Source organism: Polypterus senegalus, chromosome 4, assembly GCF_016835505.1.
Source record: "Polypterus senegalus isolate Bchr_013 chromosome 4, ASM1683550v1, whole genome shotgun sequence".
Taxonomy (NCBI): domain Eukaryota; kingdom Metazoa; phylum Chordata; class Cladistia; order Polypteriformes; family Polypteridae; genus Polypterus; species Polypterus senegalus.
The window spans coordinates 36403978-36430213 of record NC_053157.1 but is presented as its reverse complement, the minus strand read 5'-3'; the positions used below and the strand labels follow the sequence as shown (position 1 = coordinate 36430213).

The following is a 26236-nucleotide window of genomic DNA, read 5'->3' as shown; positions in this document are numbered from 1 at the left end:
TTTATAGGTTTTCTGTGAGTATGATGGTCTTTTGCCATGTCTCAATCTTATTGCTGTTCTAAACTAGACAAATATGACTGTGCATGGGTATGTCTATGAATTTGCCTAGCCAATGGACTTTTTGTTTATTGTTGGTTGGTACATTAAATCTTGTGCGGCTGCAATAGGTTCTTCCTCCCTGTGACTATGTTAAGGGAAAGAAAAATAAATAACTGCAACAGTCAAAACCAATTAAAAATAATGGATTCTGTTAAATGCCAAAATATTTGCTAATGAGAAAAATTGGCTTTAATAAGGGTCGTCCTGTATCTGTTATATATCAGGAAATTCCTGTAATGAAATATTAACATTGTGGTTTGAAGTTTTAATGATCCTTTGCAATACACATAACACATTTTATATATAATTTTAATAAAAAAAAAGTTAAAAATAAGATTAATTTTAGACTATCAACAAAAAACACAAAAAGTATAAATGACAAAAAAGGCTTCTTTTTGAACAATGCGGTTAAAGTGTCCAATTTCCAACCTGGAAAATGAAGATTCTGCTTCTGAGTAGTATTGTCTCCTGGGAAGCATATGATCCTTCGCATGGTACACACAGTTGGAAGGCATAGCAAAAACAGTCTAGATTCATCTGATAGTAGTACTCATAATTTCTTCAATATGTAGTTTATGAGAAAAAAAATCCAGTCCAGTAAGCAGAGGACATTAAACATATATTTGAAGACTTAAACAGAATGTAAAGAGGGAGTAAGTAATCAAGATCATTCCTCCTCGTATTCATGATTAGCACACAGCATCTGTATTAACATCAATAATTCAGTGTTTTATGCATTTATTATGTGCATATATATGCTTAACACATTGCAAACTCTGACATAACCTCTGGCCACAAAAGTGTCAGGATTTAAAATTGAATGATTTTTTATGAATTTCTACTTCTCAATCAAAAATACCGTTGTTGTTCTGCTGTTGCAAAAAAATCATATTTGAAAATAAGCTAGTACATGAATTCATAAATATAAAATGTATTTATGTTTTACCAGCTAAACTGTACAAAAAGAGTTGTTATCTTATTACTTGATGTAATCTGAGGGAATTATATGCATCATCCACTCATCTAAAACTTAAAGCCATCCACAAGATGCATGAATTAAAAAAATAACGCATTTCTGCAGTTTTGGATGAAAAATGAATAAATAACATTAAAGGGAAATGAACTCCTGAGAATAAAAACAAGCACACAGTCTGCCAGCATGCATTCTAAATGTATTCCCTTCAAATTTAAAGGCACTGCTCTGCTTTTTTCTCTTCATTCATTCCTTTCTAGTTTCTAGTCTTGCACTTGGATGCACACATGTGGCCACTCAGGGAAACAGGCAGCTTTTTTTTTTTTGACAAGAGCACAATCTTATATTCTTTGTTTCACTCTTTCTCAGCATGTCTAGCGTGTCTTTCTTAACTGTTTGAATAATTTAATTCTTACTTTAAGGTTGACACTTTATTTAAATTGTTAACTGTTAAGTAATGAATCATTGCTTTTGCATGCTCAGGAATTGGGCCATTTTACATAGTAATGTGCATTATGCTTATTTAATAAAATTGTTTGAAACTTGCCCTCTGTGGGAAAAAAAAATGTAAATATGTTTGTTCTTTATATTTTAAAACCTCACAGACCTTAATTCACTGTTCGCTGTGGTTAAAAAGAATTGACATCTTTAAGTATGAAGGCACAATGTGGTTAATAGTGCTGCCTCATTCATCCAGTGTCTTGGGTTTGAATTTCACAGCTGGTCTTTGTCTTTGTGGAGATTGCACTTTCTCTTTCTTGCTGCACTTGAAGTTTTTCTCTTGGTACCTGTTTTTTTTTCTCCTACATACCAAATAATATTATGTTACATTATTCAACTTTTTTTTCTTTTAAACTTTATTGAGTTTTAAAACAACATGACAGTGAATGAAACATAAAGAGACAACTTCAAGTTATTAATGGACAACTGTCAACTGGCCCCTTGAGGATATTTGCATGAGTGGGTCCTGCGATGGACTAGCACTCCATCCAGGATTGCCTTTTGTTAGGTAGTGTATAAAGCCATGCAGATTTATTGCCCTGAATTGGATGAAATTGGTTTAAATATGTTATGTTATGCTTACATGTCATCACTTGCACACCTTCTGTATTCAATTTATGGAGTCCTCATTACAGTGGGCCAAGAACCTTGTCAGATTAGCCTACCTTTACCACTATGACCTGCATGAGTGTCGCCTCAGAACTCTTATGCAAGATTTGCATAACCATGATACTCACCAATTTGTGATGTTTTGAAACTATATGTTTAACAAAATGATCCTCCACATTAGTGTGTAATTGCTCCCCATTTCTAAACTTCATTCAGGAATAAAACTCTCTAAAAAAAGAAAAATGAACACGTTCATACTGTATATACTTCTTAGTGTGGACGCTAGAGGCGCTGTTGCCCCGTTGAACCCACCAGACAGACATCCCAGACACACTTGTAAAAGTACAAGAAGAATCTTTAGTAATATCTCTTCCAATATTGTGCCCAAAGCACCGCATACTCCACAATTCTTAATCAATACAATAATAATAATAATAAATACACAATCCTCCTCTCCCAGCAGCTCCGTCCTCTACCACCCAACTCTGACTCAGCTTGGTGGGGTTTCCCAGAGACCTTTTAAAGTCTAGGACCTGGAAGTATTCCTTCTCCGGGTCAACACCACATCTTCCTTTATCACATATCACGGAAGTACTGCAGGCTTCTGTCCTCGTGACCCTGAATTACTTCCGGGTTGGCGTAACTGTAACAGTCCCCAGGTTCTTGGTGAGCTCTCCCTGGCGGCACCCACGGCACCCAACAGGGCTGAAGAGATGGACTCCATGTCCCATGTTGCCCTGCGTGAATCCGAGGAATCATTTCCATCCGGGGGAACTGCCATCTAGCATCCCGGGGGATGTAATGCCCTGAAAAGGTTGCTTTCTTTTGCAGAGGGATGACCCGGCCGGACTGAAACGCTGGCTGTCCATCACAATAGATAGACAAGATCATTTTAAAGTATAATCACCATACTTTTCATTTTTTTATGACATGTCTGACATGTCCTTTTTTGTTTTAATTTAACTGAAATTGGATCCTTGTGTATTGGGCTTGTGAATGGAAGCGTGCTTTAAAATAATGAATTTTATTAGGTATTGCATTTAAGTTTTTGAGAGGCAGCATGTGCTGTGATTATCTGACGAGCCAGGGGTTGGCATTGTGCTCTGATCCTTTCTCTTTTTCTCCCTCTGCAGACCAGCTGACTGACTCTTCCAGTGCTGACAGCATCACACACATGGCAGAAACAAACAGTCTGGCATAGGGACCACTTGCACATGCAAACCCACACTTAAATGGCACATATATAACATGTTTGAGGAAAACCCATGTAGACTTGATACAGACAGCAACCAGCCCTTCAATCCAAAGGTAGAATGCTGGCGCCGTGTTACATCAACATTTTACAAAGAACTGCCATGCTGTCCTATTAGCAATAAATGCATTTGAGTTTTGGTTATATGGCATGAAAGGTGAACAGATCTGCAGTATGGCCTGGTACAGTCTTACAATTAGCCAGAGGTGTTCTGATGTATTCCAAAATAGTCTGCAGAAATGTATGCTATAGTTTAGATATGGTTAATTATCGTATTTAAGAATTTCATGTAGCATGTTGATAAACCCAACATTTTTCTACAGTAGGTGCAGGGTGTTCTTAAACTATATTTCATCAATAATCACTTCCATCATATTAAAAAGAGATTATATTCTATATAACCGATCAGATTATTTTGATTGTGAAGTATCCCGGCTAAGAACAGTTCTACTCTTATAGTATGTTAACATGCTCATTACCTAGGTAGCTTGCTTATGGTATTCAGGCAATGTGAGAAAGATGACAACAACTTTAAAATACAGGCCTGACACAAAGAACCATGGGTTACAACACCTCTAGCTAAGAAAAAACATTTTTATATTCTATTTTTTACAAATTATTGTAATATTGCTGAACATTGCAGTAAGTATTGGATGAGTTGGTCTGCTCCCCCCTTTTTTATTTTTCATTGTTAATTAGACATGCCTATTGTGTGTACCTCACATTACTTTACATTACATTAATAATGGGAAATGAGAGAGCTAACTTGGTAAAAAACAGAAGTACTAGGAGATGAAAATAAACCAAAATTGTTAAAGATGTCTAACAATATACACACAAATTCATTTGTTTTAGGTAGCATGCTACACCAGCAGTCACCCAGTAGCAAGGAACGGCATCTCCAACAATAATTTGCCACAGCCGCATGAATGAATAAACTAGTAGTGATTATAAACAGAATAGGCAGCAGCAAGGAAACATAGTTACTGTACATCACCAAAACAAAGTTAAAATATTATTACAAGAGTAAAACAAAAATCGAAACAAAAAATTAAAGTGTGTAATATTATTTAGTAAAATGAGAGAATTGTAACTGAGTGTTTTTGCAAAGTACTTTGTGTCTTATTGATTATAGTTCTTTAATGTGGACCTCTTATTAATTAGTACTTTAGGTACCTTTGTCACTGTCACATATTTTTAATTTACTAACAGATATTCAGTCACCCTGGTGTTCTAACATTTTATTTACAGTATCAGGGTATTTTTCAGTTTTATTTAATATACTTCATGAAAAAAAGATTGCTGTTTTTTTTACTCATTAAGACCGCTAAACCTTCGGCTTTTTAGCTACATATCAACGTAGTTAGCTGGATTGATGGAAGCAGGTACAGGTGATCAGTTTTTATGAATTGGGTGGAATTATACGCAAGTGTAATTCTTTAATCTGCTGAACTGTCACCCTTGAGAGATTTGATTAATTGAACCCACCACTAAAGAGAATCAGAATCTGTGAGCAATGAAATTCTGGCACAGGTCAGCTCTTGGATGAAATTAGGATCCATAATAAACAAAAAAAGGGGCAATCTCATATAGACAGGATCTTTTGCAGAGTAAAGGAAGCCTTAAGATGATGTCTTTATCACTGTCAGAGGTTAACCAGGTCAAGGCAAAGTTGTCTGTCATTTCTTGGCAGCTTTCTACCTGGCAAATGACTAACCTTAATTCTTTTTGTATTCTACTATTTTCAATTTCATAGCCCATGAACTTCGTGTAATGAACTCTGTACAGTAGAGACAATAAGCATCCTATTAGTTTGTGTGTTTGCACAGTATTTCTAACGAAAGGAGAAAGAATTAAACTGGAGAATGTTTTAATTAACTATCTTTATTTAAATTCCTTCTTTGAAATGTTGCAAAGTTTATCTTTTACCATCTGCTTTGATTCACAGTCAATAATTATGTTTATCAACTTCATTAATTAAATTTCAAAAACAAAAACTTTCAGAAATTATCCCAAATTCATCTGGCTGATTTAGTTTTATAGTTTCCTTATTGTAGAAACATTTGTCTCTTTCTAAAGTATTTTATTAGTGTTCATCTTTAATCATATTTCATCTGTCACTTTTTTTTTTGAATGGCTCAGTATATTAGTCAAAGCTGCAACAATATATCAGTGCTGTCACCCAAATTACTCGTCTTTCCTATTTTGAATTTCATATTTGCTAGGCTTGCTGGTATAATATTTTAACAGTATGTGTCTTGTACCATTTTAAATTAAAACCTGAAAAATATTTGTACTTGGTGAACATAAAGTTACTATCTTTTTCAATTTCAGCAGGGGCAACAACTGAGGTTACCCCAGTTGTTCCTGCAGGTGGAGATTCTCTGGGCCCTGATGTAAAAGCAACTGAGGAGGATGGGGACCTGACAGATGACGACATCACAGCAGGTAAGGTCATATTATAATATTAGTTAAATATGATCTTAAAGCATAAAAAGGACATAAATGTAAAAGAGGTGAATTAAAATCATCCAAAGATATTCTGTCTCATAAATTAAAATTCTAGTCATTTTCATTAAATTTTTTCCCCTTCAGAAATGCTGTTTACTATATCTAAATACAATGTTGGTGCCTGTTATAATATCATTTTACCTGCAGGTTTATGAAATGTAAAATAATAATTATTTTCTCTTATGTTTGCTTCAGTGAATTATTCAATATTTTAAAGTAAATAATGCCTTAGTATCTTAGTGTCACAGTTAGTGGTCTACTGGATATATTTATTTTCAAATTGTAGTGGTATACAGAATCAATTATAAATATTATTAGGTTTCCTATATTACTTTTTACAGTAAGTATTGAGGGATGAATTTCTATTTCACAATAACTATTTCTTCTGCTGAGACATCATTTTTAAGTCACATAAATGTCACATATTATTAAATATGAAGTGGATACACCAGATTATTTCTTCTTTTCTACATATACAATATATCTTTTTAAGCATGATCTGTCTGTTTTTGCTGACTTGTTATTTACTATTATATGATTAATCATAATTAGAATTGCAATTTATTGCTGCATTACTGCTCTTTCTGTTTATCAGGAGTAAAATGTTAAAATTCTAAATTTGGTGTACTATACAATTTAAAATGAAATATTTCACTTATGGGTTTGCTTGATAGTGTAGCAGGACTTGTATACTAATTTAGCTCCCTGGCGAGAATGTGAAAGTTTAGTATTCTCCTTTGGTCCATGCATTTAATATGATTATTGAGGTATATTTACTGTATGTCCGTCCAGTCCAGGCTTAGTGTATACTTTTCACTAGCTTCTATATAGGCCCAGGCTCTAATTCACTGTTTGAGACACTGAGTGGATGTTCCAGCCTTCAAGAAGAGGTGATGGTAGTTGAATAAGTACATTACAAGATATCAAAAAGAAAATAAAAACAAAAAATAAGATGGTCGTTGTAATATAACTTGTGCATTATTATACATTTACTTAATCAAAAAACACTGTCAAGTTCATGTTGTTTCAGTTAACTGTATGTATTTAAAGAAGGCACTCTACATTACTAGTCCTAAAAGTTACGCCATATAGAAATTACACTTTTGTGTTTCCTTTGGAACACAACCACCGTCTTCAGTTACTTTTTCATAATCCATTATTTTAGCTCAGCTGGCTTTTCCCTGACAAACTCTTCTTATTAGTTGAAAGGGTTGGATTGAAACTATCCAGCCCCCTGTGGGAAACCTCAGGCTAGGAAGCCTAATGATCTCCCAAGATATTCAAAAAGCCATCATTACACATATTGTGCTGCTGCTTAGAATAAAGAAACATGTTTAACTTATGAGGAGATTACTGTTCATTGTGTAAAACCATATTGCAATGTAAATTTTGATGACAGTCACTGCAAAACACAGGTTTGCTCAACTTGTTAGTTCTACTATGTTTGAAGTGTGAAAAACAGATGTAATCATAAGGTGGCAGTGCATTTAGTTTATCTAAATATTTCCTTGAGAGCCTTTACTGTATATTGAGTGGACTGTACAGAAAACCAAGTATTATTTTATACTTTCCTCTTTCGTGTGTTAAACAAAATGTGACTATTAGTTTGCTGTCTCACATACTTACTTTCATGACATAGAGATAGTAAGTAGAGAACCGTGATGCATGGGATTTACAGGTTCATTTCTCCACCCGTTTTATACTTTATTTTATACTGTCAAGCTATTTCACATGGCTGATTATATTTTATAACTGTTTGTTAAACTTTTTATTCAACTAAATTTGTTTAAAGGAAAACCTTGCATAAATACATAATAAAAACATTTTATTTTGCAAAAGTATCGAAACATTTCTCATTTTTCAGATAGTGGCATATTTAAAATGATCCTAATAAGCCCAGCGAAATCTGTCTTTCTTAAAAATTCTAAATCTGCAGCATCAAAACAAAAAATAAAAACCTGAAATATACTGTCTGATCTATATACATTGGTTACGGAAAGTATTCAGACCCCCTTCAATTTTTCACTCTTTGTTATATTGCAGCCATTTGCTAAAATCATTTAAATTAATTTTTTTCCTCATTAATGTACACACAGCACCCCATATTGACAGCCAAAAAAAGAATTTTTGAAATTGTTGCAGATTTATTAAAAAAGAAAAACTGAAATATCACATGGTCCTAAGTATTCAGACCCTTTGCTCAGTATTTAGTGGAAGCACCCTTTTGAGCTAATACAGCCATGAGTTGTCTTGGGAAAGATGCAACAAGTTTTTCACACCTGGATTTGGGGATCCTCTGCCATTCCTCCTTGCAGATCCTCTCCAGTTCTGTCAGGTTGGATGGTAAACGTTGGTGGACAGCCATTTTTAGGTCTCTCCAGAGATGTTCAATTGGGTTTAAGTCAGGGCTCTGGCTGGGCCATTCAAGAACAGTCACAGAGTTGTTGTGAAGCCACTCCTTCGTTATTTTAGCTGTGAGCTTAGGGTCATTGTCTTGTTGGAAGGTAAACCTTCGGCCCAGTCTGAGGTCCTTAGCACTCTGGAGAAGGTTTTTGTTCAGGATATCCCTGTACTTGGCTGCATTCATCTTTCCCTCGATTGCAACCAGTCGTCCTGTCCCTGCAGCTGAAAACCCCCCCACAGCATGATGCTGCCACCGCCATGCTTCACTGTGGGGACTGTATTGGACAAGTGATGAGCAGTGCCTGGTTGTCTCCACACATACCACTTAGAATTAAGGCCAAAAAGTTCTATCTTGGTCTCATCAGACCAGAGAATCTTATTTCTCACCATCTCAGAGTCCTTCAGGTGTCTTTTAGCAAACTCCATGCGGGCTGTCATGTGTCTTGCCTCTCCTCAGTGTGTGGAGACAACTAGGCACTGCTCATCACTTGTCCAATACAGACCCCACAGTGAAGCATGGCGGTGGCAGCATCATGCTGTGGGGGTGTTTTTGAGCTGCAGGGACAGGATGACTGGTTGCAATCGAGGGAAACATGAATGCGGCCAAGTACAGGGATATCCTGGTCAAAAACCTTCTCTAGAGTGCTAAGGACCTCAGACTGGACCGAAGGTTTACCTTCCAACAAGACAATGACCCTAAGCTCACAGCTAAAATAACGAAGGAGTGGCTTCACAACAACTCTGTGACTGTTCTTGAATGGCCCAGCCAGAGCCCTGACTTAAACCCAATTGAACATCTCTGGAGAGACCTAAAAATGGCTGTCCACCAACGTTTAACATCTAACCTGACAGAACTGGAGAGGATCTGCAAGGAGGAATGGCAGAGGATCCCCAAATCCAGGTGTGAAAAACTTGTTGCATCTTTCCAAAGAAGACTCATGGCTGTATTAGCTCAAAAGGGTGCTTCCACTAAATACTGAGCAAAGGGTCTGAATACTTAGGACCATGTGATATTTCAGTTTTCTTTTTAATAAATCTGCAACAATTTCAAAAATTCTTTTTTTTGTCTGTCAATATGGGGTGCTGTGTATACATTAATGAGGAAAAAAATTAATTTAAATGATTTTAGCAAATGGCTGCAATATAACAAAGAGTGAAAAATTGAAGGGGGTCTGAATACTTTCCGTACCCACTGTAAATATATTAATAATTAAGCCACCTGTTTCTGCAGTTTCAACTTTGGTTTTTTTAGTCTATGTTCTTTTTTCCTTTTTTTATTTCTTTGTATTCATTCCTCTAGTTCATACAGTGTAGAATAATGGATAATGCTCTGGACTTTAAACTCTAGGTTTGCTGGTTCAGTTTACACCTCCGACTCACTCTATGACCCCAAGCATGTTCACCTAACCTGTCTGTGCTTCAAGTGTATAAAAAAAAAAACCTGTTTTCAACTCTTGTGCGTTGTCTTGAAAAAAAATGTCAGGTAAATATACAGAAATAAAGATAAGTTTCAAGGACCATTTCCTCCTGGTGGAAATCCATGTGGGTTCCCCCTGCCCCAGTTGCTCCAGTTTAGTTTTCTTTTTCAGTCCAAACATGAAGGTTAGGTGGATTGGCAATGCCAAATTGGCCCCTGCTTTGTGTGTGTGTGTTTGTTCACCCTGTGATGGACTGGTACTCTGTCCTGGAATTGTTCTTCTCAACCCTTGGATGGATAGGTAATACAGAGTAAATTGTTTATTTTTAGGAGCTATAGATTATCTTACAGTTTCAAGAATGAATTATTCAACTCTGATGGAGTATACCAAGGAGGACTTTTTTAGAAAGCTATGCATAATTTTTGTGCCGTAAGGATATTTTCTGTCAGGACAGAAAGTGTAGAAATTTGCCCCTGGGTGTCTGTATAGCCTATTTCCTTTGTATACATTTAAGTCAATGAGTGGGAGCTGTTTCTTTATTGACTGCACAACATTTACACTGGATCACTTATTGATTTTGCACAGCAGACTTTGTCTTGTGGGTAACTCACATTTCTTCACTCTTTTATAGAATCAGCTGTTTAATACTCCACCGGCTTTCACCCTGCACTATGTATTTTTAAGTTATTTTGATATTTTTAGTTTTCTGATATGTGTCTACCTTGATCATTTTCTGATCTTGGAGACTGGCATTGTCCTTTTAACCTATATTTAAATATAAGTATATGTAATATATTTTATTTTACTTGGTTCAGTTGTCTTAGGTAAAAAATGATTTATAAGTTTATTATTAACTAGGCCTTTGTACGTTTATGAAATATCCTGAATTTTTTGCAGAAATTTTATTTAACACAGTAACAGCAATCTGAAAACAATATATTTTGCAGATCCTGTTTAATAAAAGCATGCCTTGAAAGTATATGCTCTACATTAAACTGAATGCATTGGCAATGATTTTGTACCAGCTGAGAAGTTCCCTTTGAACAGATCTGGGCAATTGTTTTCAGTATATTCACATCTGCAGGAGCTCCATCTGGTAATGGATACAAATAGAATATAGTGTAGTAAACATTTAGAAATATCCCACAGATTTCCCTGTTTTTTGTCAGTTAAATTTGTGGAAATTTGGAGCAAACAAGCTATTGACCTCTACAGTAGCATCAGAGAACCAACTACTCTGCTCCCATGTTGGTAATTTTGCTTTAATTTCCTTTGATTCATAGGTAGTATAACAAATCAAAGTGTTTAATGATTTTTATTGTCTCTTGGGCCTGTGTTTGAAAACGGGGAATGAGAAACCCAGCAAGGCTAACATGGTTTTTCAGTAAGCTTTTCCACAACAGTACCAAGTCAAATTTCTCTCTTCAGTAAGAGGAGATGGAGGAAGAACAGGGAAAAAAATAATGACCTCTGATTTGAGTCAATAGCTCCAACCTAAGCTAGCCCAAAGATTCTGTACACTGGGGTGAGTGAAATCTCCCTCTGTTCAGAGAGTCTAATGTAATCTCTGCCCGGTGATAGATAATATGAAAATGTTATGCATTTTTTACCTGAATTATTAACTTGATCCCTTGAATCTTCTCTTCAGAACTCAAATTTTATATTCTTGACATGCCATATACTGCTTTTCTATCAGAAAAGCCTTCTTTGTCCTCCTTTATTATAAACTCAATAAATGTTCCCTGATTTCTTGTAATTAGAAGTTTAGTATCTCACAGTGATAATAGGTATGTTAGGCTGGAATAAGCATGAAAGTTTCATGTTGACAGTGAACTAAATCAAAGCTTCATGTTTAATTCTTTACTTTGTATTATTATTCAAGTATATAAAATTATTAGAAAGTTAACAGTAAAGTTTTTTTTCTGTCTGCTATCTTGATATACTGTATTCAAACCATATATACTTTGTATAAATGTGTGATGGTGTGAGTTCCAAATTTTCTAATTGCTTAGAATTTTATCACCCTAAATTGAGTGGTTTCCATATCAACCAATGCAGGATAAATTCTTTGACCCCTGAAAGTTCAGCAAAATGTGTCTGAGCTTGTGGAAACTCATTTTTATACACCACCATGTGCTTGACAGGTGATAGAACTTTCTTGTGCAATTTGAGGTTTCTTATTTAATTATTTGCTAACTGAGTTGCTGTACAAGATTTTAATTTAGTTCAAAAGTACCTCCAAATTATCTTTGAACAATGTTATAGAGCGGGCGGCTTTAAAAAAGTTAAACTAAATTACATGATTTTAATGTAGTACTAGGGTGTTGTACCGTGTTAGTCATTATGAATGTAGAGAAAAGCCAAGCAAAATGACACCTTTTATTGGCTAACTAAAAAAATTACAATATGCAAGCTTTCAAGGCAACTCAGGCCCCTTCTTCAGGCAAGATGTAATCTTGCATTTTGCATGATTTTAATGGAATTTTTAAAATATTATGACTGTGTGCTTTAAGAATTCCCTGATGAAAAACACAGTAATCTAATAAGCATAAGCAAAGTAATCTTGTACAATTGACTAGGCCAGTTTAAGTCAGCCCAGACCCACCTGGCTAGGCCAGTTTTCATGGGTCCAGATGCACTTGTTGCTTTGCTACTAGTTTCCTCTAAGGTAGGACTTGTCAAATTATAAGATTCAGGTCTTCTCGTTATGTTTATTACAAGACAAAACAAAAATATTCTTCATTGCTCTAACATAAGAAAAATAAAATGAACATCAGAATTATTTTTCCTTTCATCAGCAAAACAAACTAAATTTACTCTTATCCCTGGTTTACTATTCTGCAGAATTGAAGATGCACTCATTTTGATTGTGAATATTTTGGGAAAAATTATAATCACTGGAGTTTATGCATTGTGACCAATAGGAGGAATTCAACAAACCAAAAAAACAAAACCCTGCATTATATTTCTTATTCCAACATCCTGGAAATATTGTAAAATAAGCATTAAAATATTATTTACTTTTACTATGTAGCACTGTTTCATGCTGTACAAATAGAGCACCATACAGTGTTTATTCTAAAGTCCTTGGTATGTCAAACATGTTCAGACAATTCAGGATTAGAAGTGTTTTGCAAATTTCAGTGTACCTGTTCCTGCAATATAGGGAAAAATGGAATATAGCTTCTGTTTCATTTTTTTAATTGGAAAAAATAAATAATTACTAATGTAATTAATGTGTCAGCTTTGGAGGAGAAATCTCCAACCTCTATATGAAGCTTACCTTTTTGTCCAACAGACTGTCCTAAAAACAGGAAACAGCATACTTTTATATCCATGTTCTTAACCCACTTATGCAGGGCACGGTTGGAGGGCAGTAAGAGAATATCCCAGCTAACACTGTGCTTGAGACCAGAGCAATTCATGGAAAGGACACCAGCCCATCGCAGGGAAAACACTTACACACACACACACACAAACATGTATATCAGGGACCAATTTAGAATCAACCAATCCTACTAGGCTGCTTGTCTTTGGGAGGAAACCTCAGCACCCATAAGAAACCCATGCAGCCACTGTGAGCATCTTGAGCAAGAACCACACTTTCTAATGCCAGTATCTAGAATTCTACAGCCTTCATATCTTGTCAAATCTGTTATGTGATCAGAGGTGATCACCTTCCTTACAAGTGAATCACTCTTTCTGATGGGAAAGAAAATTCAACAAAAAGATTCAGGACAGTAGCTTACAGCACAGTTCATAATTATACCAATTTAAAGAGTAAAGCCCAATGAAATTCTGCTCATCATTAACAAAAATAAAGCCCAATAAAATTCTGCATGTCATCAACAAAATAGTTCGTAGTATCCACCCTTTTTGGAGTCTCTGGAGGGGTTGCTAGAGGGCATACCTTCTGGGGATTCCCTCGTTTTGCTGGGAGACTTCAATGCTCACGTGGGCAATGACAATGAGACCTGGAAGGGCGTGATTGGGAGGAATGGCCCCCCCGATCTGAACCCGAGCGGTGTTTTGTTATTGGACTTCTGTGCTCATCACGGATTGTCCATAATGAACACCATGTTCAAGCATAAGGGTGTTCATATGTGCACTTGGCACCAGGACACCCTAGGCCTCAGGTTGTTGATCGACTTTGTGGTCGTGTCGTCGGACTTGCGGCCATATGTCTTGGACACTCGGGTGAAGAGAGGGGCGGAGCTGTCAACTGATCACCACCTGGTGGTGAGTTGGCTTCGATGGTGGGGAAGATGCGGTCAGACCTGGTAGGCCCAACTTGTTGTGAGGGTCTGCTGGGAACGGCTGGCAGAGTCCCCTGTCAGAAGTAGCTTCAACTCCCACCTCCGGCAGAACTTCAACCCGTCCCGAGGGAGGTGGGGACATTGAGTCGAATGGGCCATGTTCCGTGCCTCTATTGTTGAGGCGGCTGACGGAGCTGTGGCCGCAAGGTGGTGGTGCCTGTCGTGGCGGCAATCCCGAACCCGTTGGTGGACACCGGCGGTGAGGGATGCCGTCAAGCTGAAGAAGGAGTCCTATAGGACTTTTTTGTCCTGTGGGTCTCTGGAGGCAGCTGATAGGTACCGGCAGGCCAAGCGGACAGCGCTTCGGTTGTTGCTGAGGCAAAACTTCGGGCATGGGAGGAGTTTGGAGAGCCATGGAGAGCGACTTTGGACGGCTTGAGGAGATTCTGGTCCACCGTCCGGCGTCTCAGGAGGGGGAAGCAGTGCAGTGTCAACACCGTATATGGTGGGGATGGTGCGCTGCTGACCTGACTCAGGGTTGTGGGTGGTGGGAGGAGTACTTGAAGACCTCCTCAATCCCACTAACATGCCTTCCAATGAGGAAGCAGAGCCTGGGGACTCTGAGGTGGGCTCTCCCATCTCTGGGACTGAAGTCACCGAGGTGGTCAAAAACTCCTTGGTGGCAGGGCCCGGGGTGGATGAGATCGCCGGAGTTCCTTAAGGCTCTGGATGTTGTAGGACTGTCTTGGTTGACCGTCTCTGCAACATCGCATGGACATCGGGACAGTGCCTCTGGATTGGCAGACCGGGGTGGTGGTCCCCTCTTTAAAAGGGGACGGAGGGTGTGTTCCAACTATAGAGGGATCACACTCCTCAGCCTCCCTGGAAAAGTCTATTAGGGGTTCTGGAGAGGAGGGTCCGTCGGATAGTGAACCTCGGATTCAGGAGGAACAGTGTGGTTTTAGTCCTGGTCGGAACAGTGGACCAGCTCTTCACCCTTAGCAGAGTCCTGGAGGGTGCATGGGAGTTTGCCCGACCGGTCTACATGTGTTTTGTGGACTTGGAAAGGCATTGACCGTGTCCCTCGGGAATCCTGTGGGGGTGCTCGGGAGTATGGGGTACGGACCCCTGATAAGAGCTGTTGGTCTCTGTACAACGGTGTCAGAGCTTGGTCCGCATTGCGGCAGTAAGTCGAGCCCGTTTCCAGTGAGAGTTGGACTCCGCCAGGGCTGCCCTTTGTCACCGATTCTGTTCATAACTTTTATGGACAGAATTTCTAAGCGCAACCAGGGTGTTGAAGGGGTCGGTTTGGTGGACTCAGGATTGGGTCACTGCTTTTGCAGATGATGTTGTCCTGTTTGCTTCATCAGGCCGTGATCTTCAGCTCTCTCTGGATCGGTTCGCAGCTGAGTGTGAAGCGGCTGGGATGAGAATCAGCACCTCCAAATCCGAGCATGGTCCTCAGCGGAAAAGGGTGGAGTGCCCTCTCAGGGTTGGGGAGAGATCCTGCCCCAAGTGGAGGAGTTCAAGTATCTCGGGGTCTTGTTCACGAGTGAGGGAAGAATGGAGCGTGAGATCGACAGGCGGATCGGTGCGGCATCCGCAGTGATGCGGGCTCTGCATCGGTCTGTCGTGGTGAAAAGGAGCTGAGCCGTAAGGCAAAGCTCTCAATTTACCAGTCGATCTACGCTCCTACCCTCACCTATGGTCATGAGCTATGGGTAGTGACCGAAAAGAACGAGATCGCGAATACAAGCGGCTGAAATGAGTTTCCTCCGCAGGGTGTCTGGGCTTTCCCTTAAAGATAGGGTGAGAAGCTCAGTCATCTGGGAGGGGCTCAGAGTAGAGCGCTGCTCCTCCGCATCGAGAGGAGTCAGATGAGGTGGCTCGGGCATCTGATCAGGATGCCTCCTGGGCGCCTCCCTGGTGAGGTGTTCGGGCACGTCCAACGGGAGGAGGCCCGGGGAAGACCCAGGACACGCTGGAGGGACTATGTCTCCCGGCTGGCCTGGGAGCATGGGATTCTCCGGAAGAGCTGGAAGAAGTGGCCGGGGAGAGGGAAGTCTGGGCCTCTCTGCTTAAGCTGCTGCCCCCGCGACCCGACCTCGGATAAGCGGAAGAGGATGGATGGATGGATGGATGAAAAGGGAACAATTTAAGTGTTGGTGGTGCTCATTGTTACTTGTGTTACTGTAACTGAAAGTGGTTTTGTGCTGTACTTTAGAGACAGAGCTCTGATTGTCTCAGACAGAAGTTAACATTTGATGTTCCTTTATCCATTTCTTGCTTCTGTTCTTGCTGATGGAATGAACAGCAACAGTGTTTTATATCATAGCATTCTAGATTTTTACAGTACAGTTACAGGTTAAACTTTCAATAAAGCTGTAAGTCAACTGGTCTTCAGTTTTACTTGTTCCAAAGTTATTTTGAAATTGACTTTTGGGGTACCAAGAATAGACCCAGTCTTAATTTCAGTTCATTGGTATATGCATACCCTTTGCATAGCTTCCCATAATGCAAAGTTAACTTTTCTAATGCCAAAAAAAGAAGCTATACTTGGCACAAAATAATATATTAACCACATACTAACCTGATAGGAACAAGAAGTGAACACATTTAGGGTGCCCCTCAAAACAGTAGACAAAGAGATGTCAAAGGTTTCTGTATATATGAGCTCTGATTTCAGGAATAAAGATGAACACCAACTAGCATTTTACCTGTTATTATTTTCATTTCTGCTTATATATACAATTTTATTTGGATATGAGACATCTCTTATTGATGATTAGCTATCCCCTGCAGCTCTGCCCATGTAGTAGTGAAACAGGACAAACTTTAAAAATCAATAAAAAAAAATGTAATTCTGGGCAAGCGGAAGTTAGGTACGCTCCATTGTCAAACATTGGCACAGTATCTGATCGTGTTCAGCTTTGATGAGAGAGCGTCCCCCGTGGGGGGAGAAAAGCACGTGGCCATGATATTTCTGGCAATCAGCAGCTACCCTCTTAAACACACATAGCTCTGATCTCTCTCTCTCAAAAATGTCAATCGTTACTCCTTAACAATCTGTAGATGATAATATCTGCCGAACAAACACATATCGCTAGCTAAGCAGAGGCAAGGTACAGTATGCTTCAACACGTGGCAAGAGGTAGAGCAACTCAAACGGACGCTGGCGCGTGAGTGAGGATGGCCTCACCCCCTCCCCTCGGCCAAGAGACGCTCTTTTGGATTTGCTCAAATAAATCAGTACCGTAAGCAAACTGAGTAGTTCTCTCGTGAAAAGTGGGCAGACATGCAGACAGATGCTGAATTTTATATATATATATATATATATATATATATATATATATATATATATATATATATATATATAATAGAGAGAGAGATTATATATTGAACAAACAAAAAAAATGTGTATATTAATTTTTCTTTTTTGTTTAAGAAGTTTGCTCAATCCTATTACAACCAACTGTAACTTATAGAAAAAACAGCAGACAGAAGATACACACAAGCAGTTGTGAAACCTTAAATAGTTGTGAAAATGCTACATTATTTGAAAAAATGTAACAGCAAAATCAGTGAATTTTATATCTTGATGCAAAAAGGAAAATCATCTGAATAATAGGTCAAAGCAAGTAAGTTTAAGTTAAAAAAGAAAGTTATCAGAATTCTAAAGAAAATTAGTTAACACTGGAATTACCAAAGCTTACGAGAAAACTCGTAAATCCGGCCCACCTTAAATCCACTCACATGTCTCCATTCAATGTCTTTTGTCCTGTAAATGTGTCTAATCCTAAACAAAAAGCAGCCTACTTTACCATCCCCCCAACCGCTGGAGAAACGCAAAAACCTCTCCCAACTGAAGCCTTGTTTATCAATGAGTCAGGTACCTAGGCTAAAAAAATATTGTTATTTGGAAAACAGGCATTTCACATGTGTTCCGTGTCTACTAAGATCTATGTAAGTGTAGGATGACAGAAATGTTGAACGCTTACCTAAAAGATAAACTTTTTCCATGTTTTAGTATTAACGACAAAATATAGACATGAAGTGTATAATGTGTGAAGACTGAAGTCCAAATATCAAATAAACATTTTCACAAAAGATACAAGTATAACAGAACAAATGTGCTTTTTTCCAAGATTATAACTGAAGCAAAAGAAATCAGGTTAGTGTAGCTTGTTATCCCAACTTCTTGGGTAGTACAGCGGTTAGAGCTGCTGACTCCTATTCAGAAGGTCTTGGGTTCGAGTCCTAACGTGTCCCAAAATAAACGTTTTGAGTAGTGGGGCTGTTCTTTTTGTTACTATTACACAATTAAAACATACATTTAATTTGAGTCTGTAACCGCTGCTGTAAATGTATGGTACTTGTAAAGGTTAGTGTTTTTTTAATTCAGTTTTATGCTCTCAGTCGCGTTCACGCTCGCCCCAATCTGACACTGCTGTTTTCAAATAAAGATGAGCTATAGCAGAGGTGAACTTAGATCGGAGAAAGAACAGAAGCCATCCTCGCAAGAAACGTCCACTCACATATAAGAACAACACAGCTGCACCAGGCGTAAAGGTGTAAGATGGTAACGTTTGGATGCAGGACGAGGTCTGGCGTCATCCTGCCAGCCAGTCTGCACCACACCTGTCCTTCAAAGATACAGCACGGATTACAGAGATCGCCAACGTATCGTGCAAACTCCTGTTTGTGAATATCTATTGTGATGGTCTTTACATAAGAAGCATTTATATGTTACTTATATAAAAGCCAGGTCAAATGTTATAAAGCCAGGTCGAATGTTATTTACCTTGATTTATTTACTTATTTTCCTTAAGCTTAAAGTTACAAGTAGACTGCAGAGCTTCCTCTGTATAATCGACAAGGGCACACTCACAAATTACACGTGTAATGCCACAAATGCCTGCTGACACTTTAGTATGCGACCAATGATACGAGAATGCAGGTAGACATATTTTTGGGCACATAAACCGTCCAGATCTAAACACTAGTGTGGAGAGTTGCTCGCATACTGAAGAGTCTCAGAAAGACTTCATTTTAATATGTTGATAGACTTTTATTTTGTACATTTTTTTTTTTACTTTTTTGGCTGACATTTTATCATCACCAGAGGTATTAGCGTAATACATTATTAAATACATTGTCTCTCCCTTGCTCCCTCATGCAAAGTTTATTGAAGGCTGTCTCCTTCATTGACTACCTTACTGCCATTCTGATCTTCCACTAAATGGCTACTTCCAAAGAACTTTTCTCTGCCATGTTCATTTCCTTCCATACATTTTCTGTAAATCTGAGTGCTGATCCAAGCCATGATTCTTCCTGAGACTTATCTGCGGCCACATACTCACACCAATGGATTTAAGCCAAGGAGACAGCCTTACGTTACCCTTACCCTCTTCTCTCTTTTTCCCTTCACTCATACACACACCCTGTGCACAGCCTCTCAGCATGGCACAGCCGCTTCTTATGGCTTCTCTATTCCAGGTCAGTGTGCCCCCAACAGAGCTTCCGGTCCCAAAATGCCACTTGTTGTTTGGTTTAACTATTGTCAAAATGCAAAATTGCATTTTTCTTTAGCTATGCCTGCTGATAGTCTATAATAAGATACATGGCAGACTTTTGTGATTTCAATGAATACCTCAAAAGCCATATCTGTTAGGTCACGTGGTTCTAGAACCATTTTGAAAGATTTCCAGGTGAATTCAGTGAATAAAGTTCCTGAATAAAGCCTGCGCCACCACCACCTACTCAAAGCTTCATGATGCTCTAACAATGATGGACGGATTAAAAGGCAGAAGTCTACGTGACCATCATCATCATCAAGCCCTTCCGTGAGAATCCTATATCCAAAGAGGACTGTTTCATTTATGTTAGGTAGAATGCCCAGAGGGGACTGGGCAGTCTAATGGTCTGGAATCCCTACAGATTTTATTTTTTCTCCAGCCGTCTGGAGTTTTTGTTTTTCTGTCCCCCCTGGCCATTGAACCTTACTCTTATTCGATGTTAATGTTGATTTATTTTGTTTTATAATTATGTCTTTCATTTTTCTATTCTTTAATATGTAAAGCACTTTGAGCTACTGTTTGTATGAAAATGTGCTATATAAATAAATGTTGTTGTTGTTGTTGTACATGATCTGGAGTTTGCTACCCTTAGAATATTATACTGTATAAATCTTTTTAGTATGTTTTTTTTTAGTCTCGTGGCTTAATAAACAAAATATTTAGTATGTTTTTCAACTCATTTAATTGGTAATAAGTTAATGGAGTGTGATCGTGCAGAGAACTGGAGTCTTTGCTTTCTTCCATTGACAGTCAGCCATCTCTTTATTGTTATATTTATATGATGTATTTTGCCATGATTTGTTTATGGTCATCATTGAAATTCAGGTCTGTTTTACTGTGTGTTCAACTTAAACTTTGTTTATGTGTGTAAATGTATTATTTAGCAACCTACTTTATCGTAATATAGTTCCTCATATGGGTCGCGTTCTGTGCCTATACTTAGTGATGAGTGATATACAAAAATAAATTGAAGAAAAAGTCAGACTTTATGTACTTTTGTGTAATTAAACACATTCTTAAATATATAGGTTAGTGTTACTATTAATTTTTGGAAGAGCTGTGTGATTGTGTTTGATTTTTTGTAAAGTGTGTTCAGATATTTTAATATTTGTTTAAACAGTCCTTACTGTCCTCAAAATGACTTAATTGCAGCAAAGTTTGCAAAAATCAACAAAAATAATTCTGACAATAGTGTTTAGAACTACAAGCTACTATATATTGCTTGAATGTACTTTATAGTAGTATGCTTCTCTGTCCCCTGCAAACAATTAACTTGCAGTGGCTTTTGCTTATTTTTCTCATTCTCCTGTAAAGAAATATTCAAAAGGTCAAAAGAGTAAATGAATTCCTAAGCTAATATTTTTAACGGACCATCTCTTAAAGATTACTGGGTTTAAGCATCCTTCAGTTTCTGATCAGACGTAAGCATCAAATACAGTTTCTTCATGTATTTTCTTTCACAGAATCAGTACGAAAAAGACAAATCGCTGCATCAGTGGATGCAGGACATTTTTGCTTTCTGTTATCTTTTTAGTAAAGGCCACAGGCATTTTCGGAATAAAGGTTGCCCTTCTTTGTAGCATGAGAGTCAGCCACTTTTTCATCATTGCTTTTATGTTTACAAAGATACAATTATATTTTAAAGTTAACATGTCTTCTGTAAGTTAAGAAGTATTTTTGTCAGATTTTAAGGGTTCAACACAAAGATTGTAATCTTTTATTTTTTGTGATAAACATTCATAGGATCCATTATAAAGAAAAAGAATTCTGCAGAAAGTGATAAGAAGCCCTTTTCTTATATTTCTGTTAATAGCATGATTCTATTTCTGTAAATCTTTTCATGAAAGCATGATTATCTTTTAAATAAATTGTTTTGTAAAAAAATAATTGTTCTTTATGCTTTTTCTGTTTCTATAGCTGGAAGCAAATTGACTCTTTTTACACCAATCAAATAAAAAATGATCTTTATTATTGCAGCTGTGTATACGCACCATTTTCTTGATAGCTTTTTTAACTGTAACATATAGATACAGTGATTTGTAGATCGATCCTGAAAATCTACCATCTGTCTATCTCTTTGTCTGCTAGTCTGTAATTGGTAAATTAGTTTTGCCGCATTCTCTGTATTCAGAATGAGTGCATTTGAGCTCCAAAGTTATTGTAGGTTATTTGCTTTACAATAATGTATGTGTAATGTAATTGCAGTTTTGTTATTCCCTGATAAATAAATGCAAAACAAAACAAAATTTATTTTCATTGTTCACCTCTTTGTATGACCTTTTTATAACACACAAAGGCATGTCATGCCAAAGCTACTGAAAGATCAAAGGTCATTGAAATTGTCAGAAAACAGATCTTGTTGAGACTGGTTCACTCACCCCTGTGTTAAAAGAAGCCTGTCTGTAAAATCATATATAATTTATATTTAATATATGGGCATGTAATTATTTTCAACCTATCCACACACTACACAAATAATTTTCTGATCATTTAAAAGCCATCATTATTGCCCATTTATAAATATTGCACAAACATACTTAAGCGTAGAATTAGTCAGGCACCAGTGTCACAGTTGCTGGAGCACACAAATTTCACTAAAGTCTTAATTGCAGTTTAAAGTATCTCACATTTAGTTGAATTGCACCCAGCTTCCTTATTAACTGAATTTTGCAATCTAATTAAATTTTCTACCTTTGTGTTTTTTTACACTGAAAGGAAGATTATAAATATTGTGTGCTTGTGTAAATTTGAGATGAATGAATGAAAAAAGCAGTAAATTAATATGAAACCTACTACTGTACTTTAAGTATTTCTCATGAATCAATATTTGTAATTAAAATAGGAGCTCTGGGTTTTCTTTGAAGTAGTTTAAATTGATTATTTTTTTATATTTCAGCTTTCTTATGTATATAACTTACTTGATTGATAGAAAGTCTTGGCTAGCATCATTTTGATTTTGCGTATTTTAAGGAATTCATCCGTGCACCTGACCTTGCCCTAATCCTTATGGGATTGGCTTTGGCCCTCACAATACTAAACTAGGCTAAATACAAACAATAATAGGTAGGTGAATTGAGTTCAGTTATCGTTGTAGATCCACTGCTTTTGCAGATCGACAGTTGAGTTGGTTTGGGTATGTAGTTAGAATTGTCAACTCCTTGGGCATGGTGCAGTGGGAGTAAGATGTGAAGCAGACCCCTGGAGGAATTAGATCTCTCAGCCAGCCTGGGGGCATCTGGGAATTACAAATGATGTGTTGAAAGAAGGTGCTAAGGAAAAGGGGCCTTGTCAGTCCAACTCAGTAAGTTGTTACTGAGAATCTCAAGGGGTTCAATTGAGTGAAATGATGTTGATATTCTGACCAAATGAAAAGTCATATCTGCAATAATGCATATTCCACACAATAATAAGAACTAATTTTGGTGTGGTTACTTGTATGTTATGGAGACATTTTTCTTCATTTTGATATAACACAAATGAAAGAGTTCATCCCAATTCAGATTTTTGCTTAACAAAAAATCGGAAATCTTCAAAAACCACATAACTCCAAAACCAGCATTTATGACATAAAGCAAATAAATAAGAACTGATTTCAAAATTCCTTAAACTTACTGTAAGGCATCTGAGAATTAGAATGCTTAGAAAATGAAACAATTTTGCAATCATTATTTTAAATGGCTTGAAAATTTGATGAAAATACACACAATGTGGAACTCAAAAGTACTGTACTGTCCTGGGATCGTTCTTGACTTGTGTCCAGTGCTGCTAGGATAAGCGTTGACTTCTTGAAATTGTCATGGTATTATTTTTTTAAATAAATATACATATACACACATAATTAAAAAAATTATATTACTTTCATGCATACACACCAATATTATATTGGTGCATATGAATATAGATTATACTACACTTTTATAAAGTATTGTATATTGCTTAATTGTGATCTAATGATAAAACATTTATGTATATGGCACTAATTTTAGTCATGCTCATATTAAATATAAATTATTTTCTTGCACTGATAGCACTTCGTGCAGTCTGCAGTTATGGCTTTAAACCTGAAGTTTCTTCTCCAGTTTGCATAAATACTGGAGGATTTTATTAGCTTCTGTGCTAACCACTAATTTGCATTTTTGTAAACCTATCAACATGGTTGAATGTTTAACCTAATGAAAGTCTGTTGTAAGTTCTGAAACTTTTCAAGCAGTTGTGAAATCTATATTGAAGAATATTTGTTAATGAGTAATATGCTATTTTGTCCTTAAAATGGTATTTTGCATTATAGCACATAAGGCACTAACCTTTGTTTTTTTGTGTATTCAAATGAACTACTTTGTTGTCAACTACACAAATATACATGAGTAAATGTGCATCGGGGTCCTCAGTTTTGGCCATATGAGGGCTGTTGTGGCTGCAGATTTCTGTTTCAATGAAATGGATTACATACATACAGACTAGGGAAAATGTAAATGCAAATTATTGATCTAAATTTTTGTTCTTATTTATAATTCCATATTTTGTTTTATATTCCTATCAGGATTTCCGTCTCAAGAAGGAAATTTTCAGAAAGGTAAAAGATCAGGGCTGTCTGTCAGTCTCCATAGCAGGCAGTATCATTCATTTGCCTTCACCTCTAGCTTACAAGGAGTTTGCAGCAAAATAGGCATTTAAGAAGCATGTGAATTGATCTTTCAAAGCAGTCAATTCTCTGAGGCTGGGCCAGCATGTTCTAAGGAGTAACAGCCTGTGAATTCCCATGTAGTAAATAAAAAAGGATTCTTCAGCTCCTGTGAGCTGGGAGGAGCTAGTGTCTTTGTTTTCTTCTGAGTACCGAGCCATGTTGATTGTGTTGCTGCACCCTGAAGTCAGAGGTCAGTGAATTCTGTCAAGAGACAGAGGCTTTGTCTTACATCAGCAGTTTGGCTCCTGCTCCCATCCTGTAATGTTGTAGTATCTTTTTCTATTTGTTTATAGTTATTGTATTTTTTTACATTGATTCAGAGTTAACCCAGCCAAGCAAGGATATCATTTGTCAGTGCCTGCTCACAAGATGGCTCCCTACTCAATAAATCCATTCTTTAAAATCTGAGAATATTTGCTTAAGGAAAAGGGATACAGTAATTCTCATTGTTTTATTGTATGATTTCCTTTACCTCTGTCTGTCTGTCTGTCTGTCTATCTATCTTATCAGCTTGGGGCTAGTCACATAATGGGGTAATATATGACTTTCAGGAAAAATAGTCAAAATTATTATGAGAGCTATTTATAGCACCACAGTATTATTAAATAGTTGTGTTTTTACTTACCTGGATTTTGTTTGGGGTGAAGTGGCTAATAAATGGCTCCATGTTGGAAGGAAGGCACTATGTCTCATGGCATACACGTAATGATTGTCTACTCGGAGGCCTGCTGTAACTGCTATGTAAGGTATATGTATGGACATCCGCCGTAACAGTCTGAGATCAGCAGCATCTGATGTGGTTGGGTAGACCCAATTTAAAATGAATATAAAATGTCTGACCACCCAGAACAGTTTGTTGTTTAATCATGGAGAGTTTGTCTAGTAGTTTCTTAGGTGTAGAAAAAATTGGAAGTTTACAAGAAGGAATCAGTGTTTTTTGTATTCTAAACACCCCTGAGTTTCTTGGAGAGAAGATTTTTTTTTGTAAATGTTTGTGTTGTGCTTTCTTCTTTTGCTTTTTTTCTTAGAAGGACTTCACTTTTCATTTCTTTTGCTTTTTTTTAGTATCTGCTGTGTGAATAGATCCTGCCAGGACATTGTTTTATTTTTGGAGGAGGATTGCTTTGATTATTGGTTTATTATTGATTTGGGGTTTTTTTTCTCCTTTTTTTCTTTGATATATGGTTTCTTTTTTTGGAATCACTGTACATTATGTAAATAGTCACTTGTTTTATTTTATTGTGTCAGCATTGAACAACTGAGTTTTGACTATTGTTTGACACAATATATAATATTGATCATTGTTTTTTCTACTCTACTGTAAAACAGTTACTGTCTGTCTGTCTGTTAATGAACTATAAGATGCCACATGCCATGACACGGAGCACCAATCCGTTAGCACATGTGATTGTACAGAAAGTTCAGTAGTTAGTTTTGATAACACTGGTAAAGAGTCATTCTTAGAAGACAGCTGTTTTAATACAATAGCTTATTGACAAAAAGTCTGGTATACACATACATAATTTTATTTTTGTAATATGTTTTTAGTTCTGATTATTATGATTAAAATAAAAATAGCGCCCTAACAAATTAGATTAGGAAACAGTAGTCTTGTCCTCAGATTATAACTCTTGTTATTTGATTCATACAGTTAAACTGAGTTTATGTTAGTCAATAAAACTAAATATGAGATTATGTAGACAGCAATATTCATGATGTATTCACTCTATTTAAGTTGATCTGCTGGTAGATTACGTAGATTTTTACTTTTTTGGTGGTTTTGGATTATTCACCATTCTTTGTTTAATTTTTATGTTTCTAAATTATATTTAGTCAACAAACAAAAAATAAACGGATACACAATTTGATTCTAGACATGCCCAAGTTAAACTTCTTAATACCTGCCTAAAAATCAAATTCTTAAATTTACAAAAAAATTATTTAAATAGAACAT

General features: G+C 37.0%; 1 protein-coding gene across 4 annotated transcripts in view; it reads left to right on the top strand.

Moving 5' to 3' along the window:
* The window catches only part of LOC120527253 (WD repeat-containing protein 7), a 522770-nt gene that overhangs the window by 225584 nt on the left and 270950 nt on the right, over nt 1-26236 (top strand). For all 4 annotated transcript variants that reach the window (XM_039750464.1, XM_039750463.1, XM_039750462.1 and 1 more), the window contains one exon: nt 5769-5882. In XM_039750464.1, the coding sequence (XP_039606398.1) occupies nt 5769-5882 (114 nt within the window). The remainder of the gene's footprint in view (nt 1-5768; nt 5883-26236) is intronic.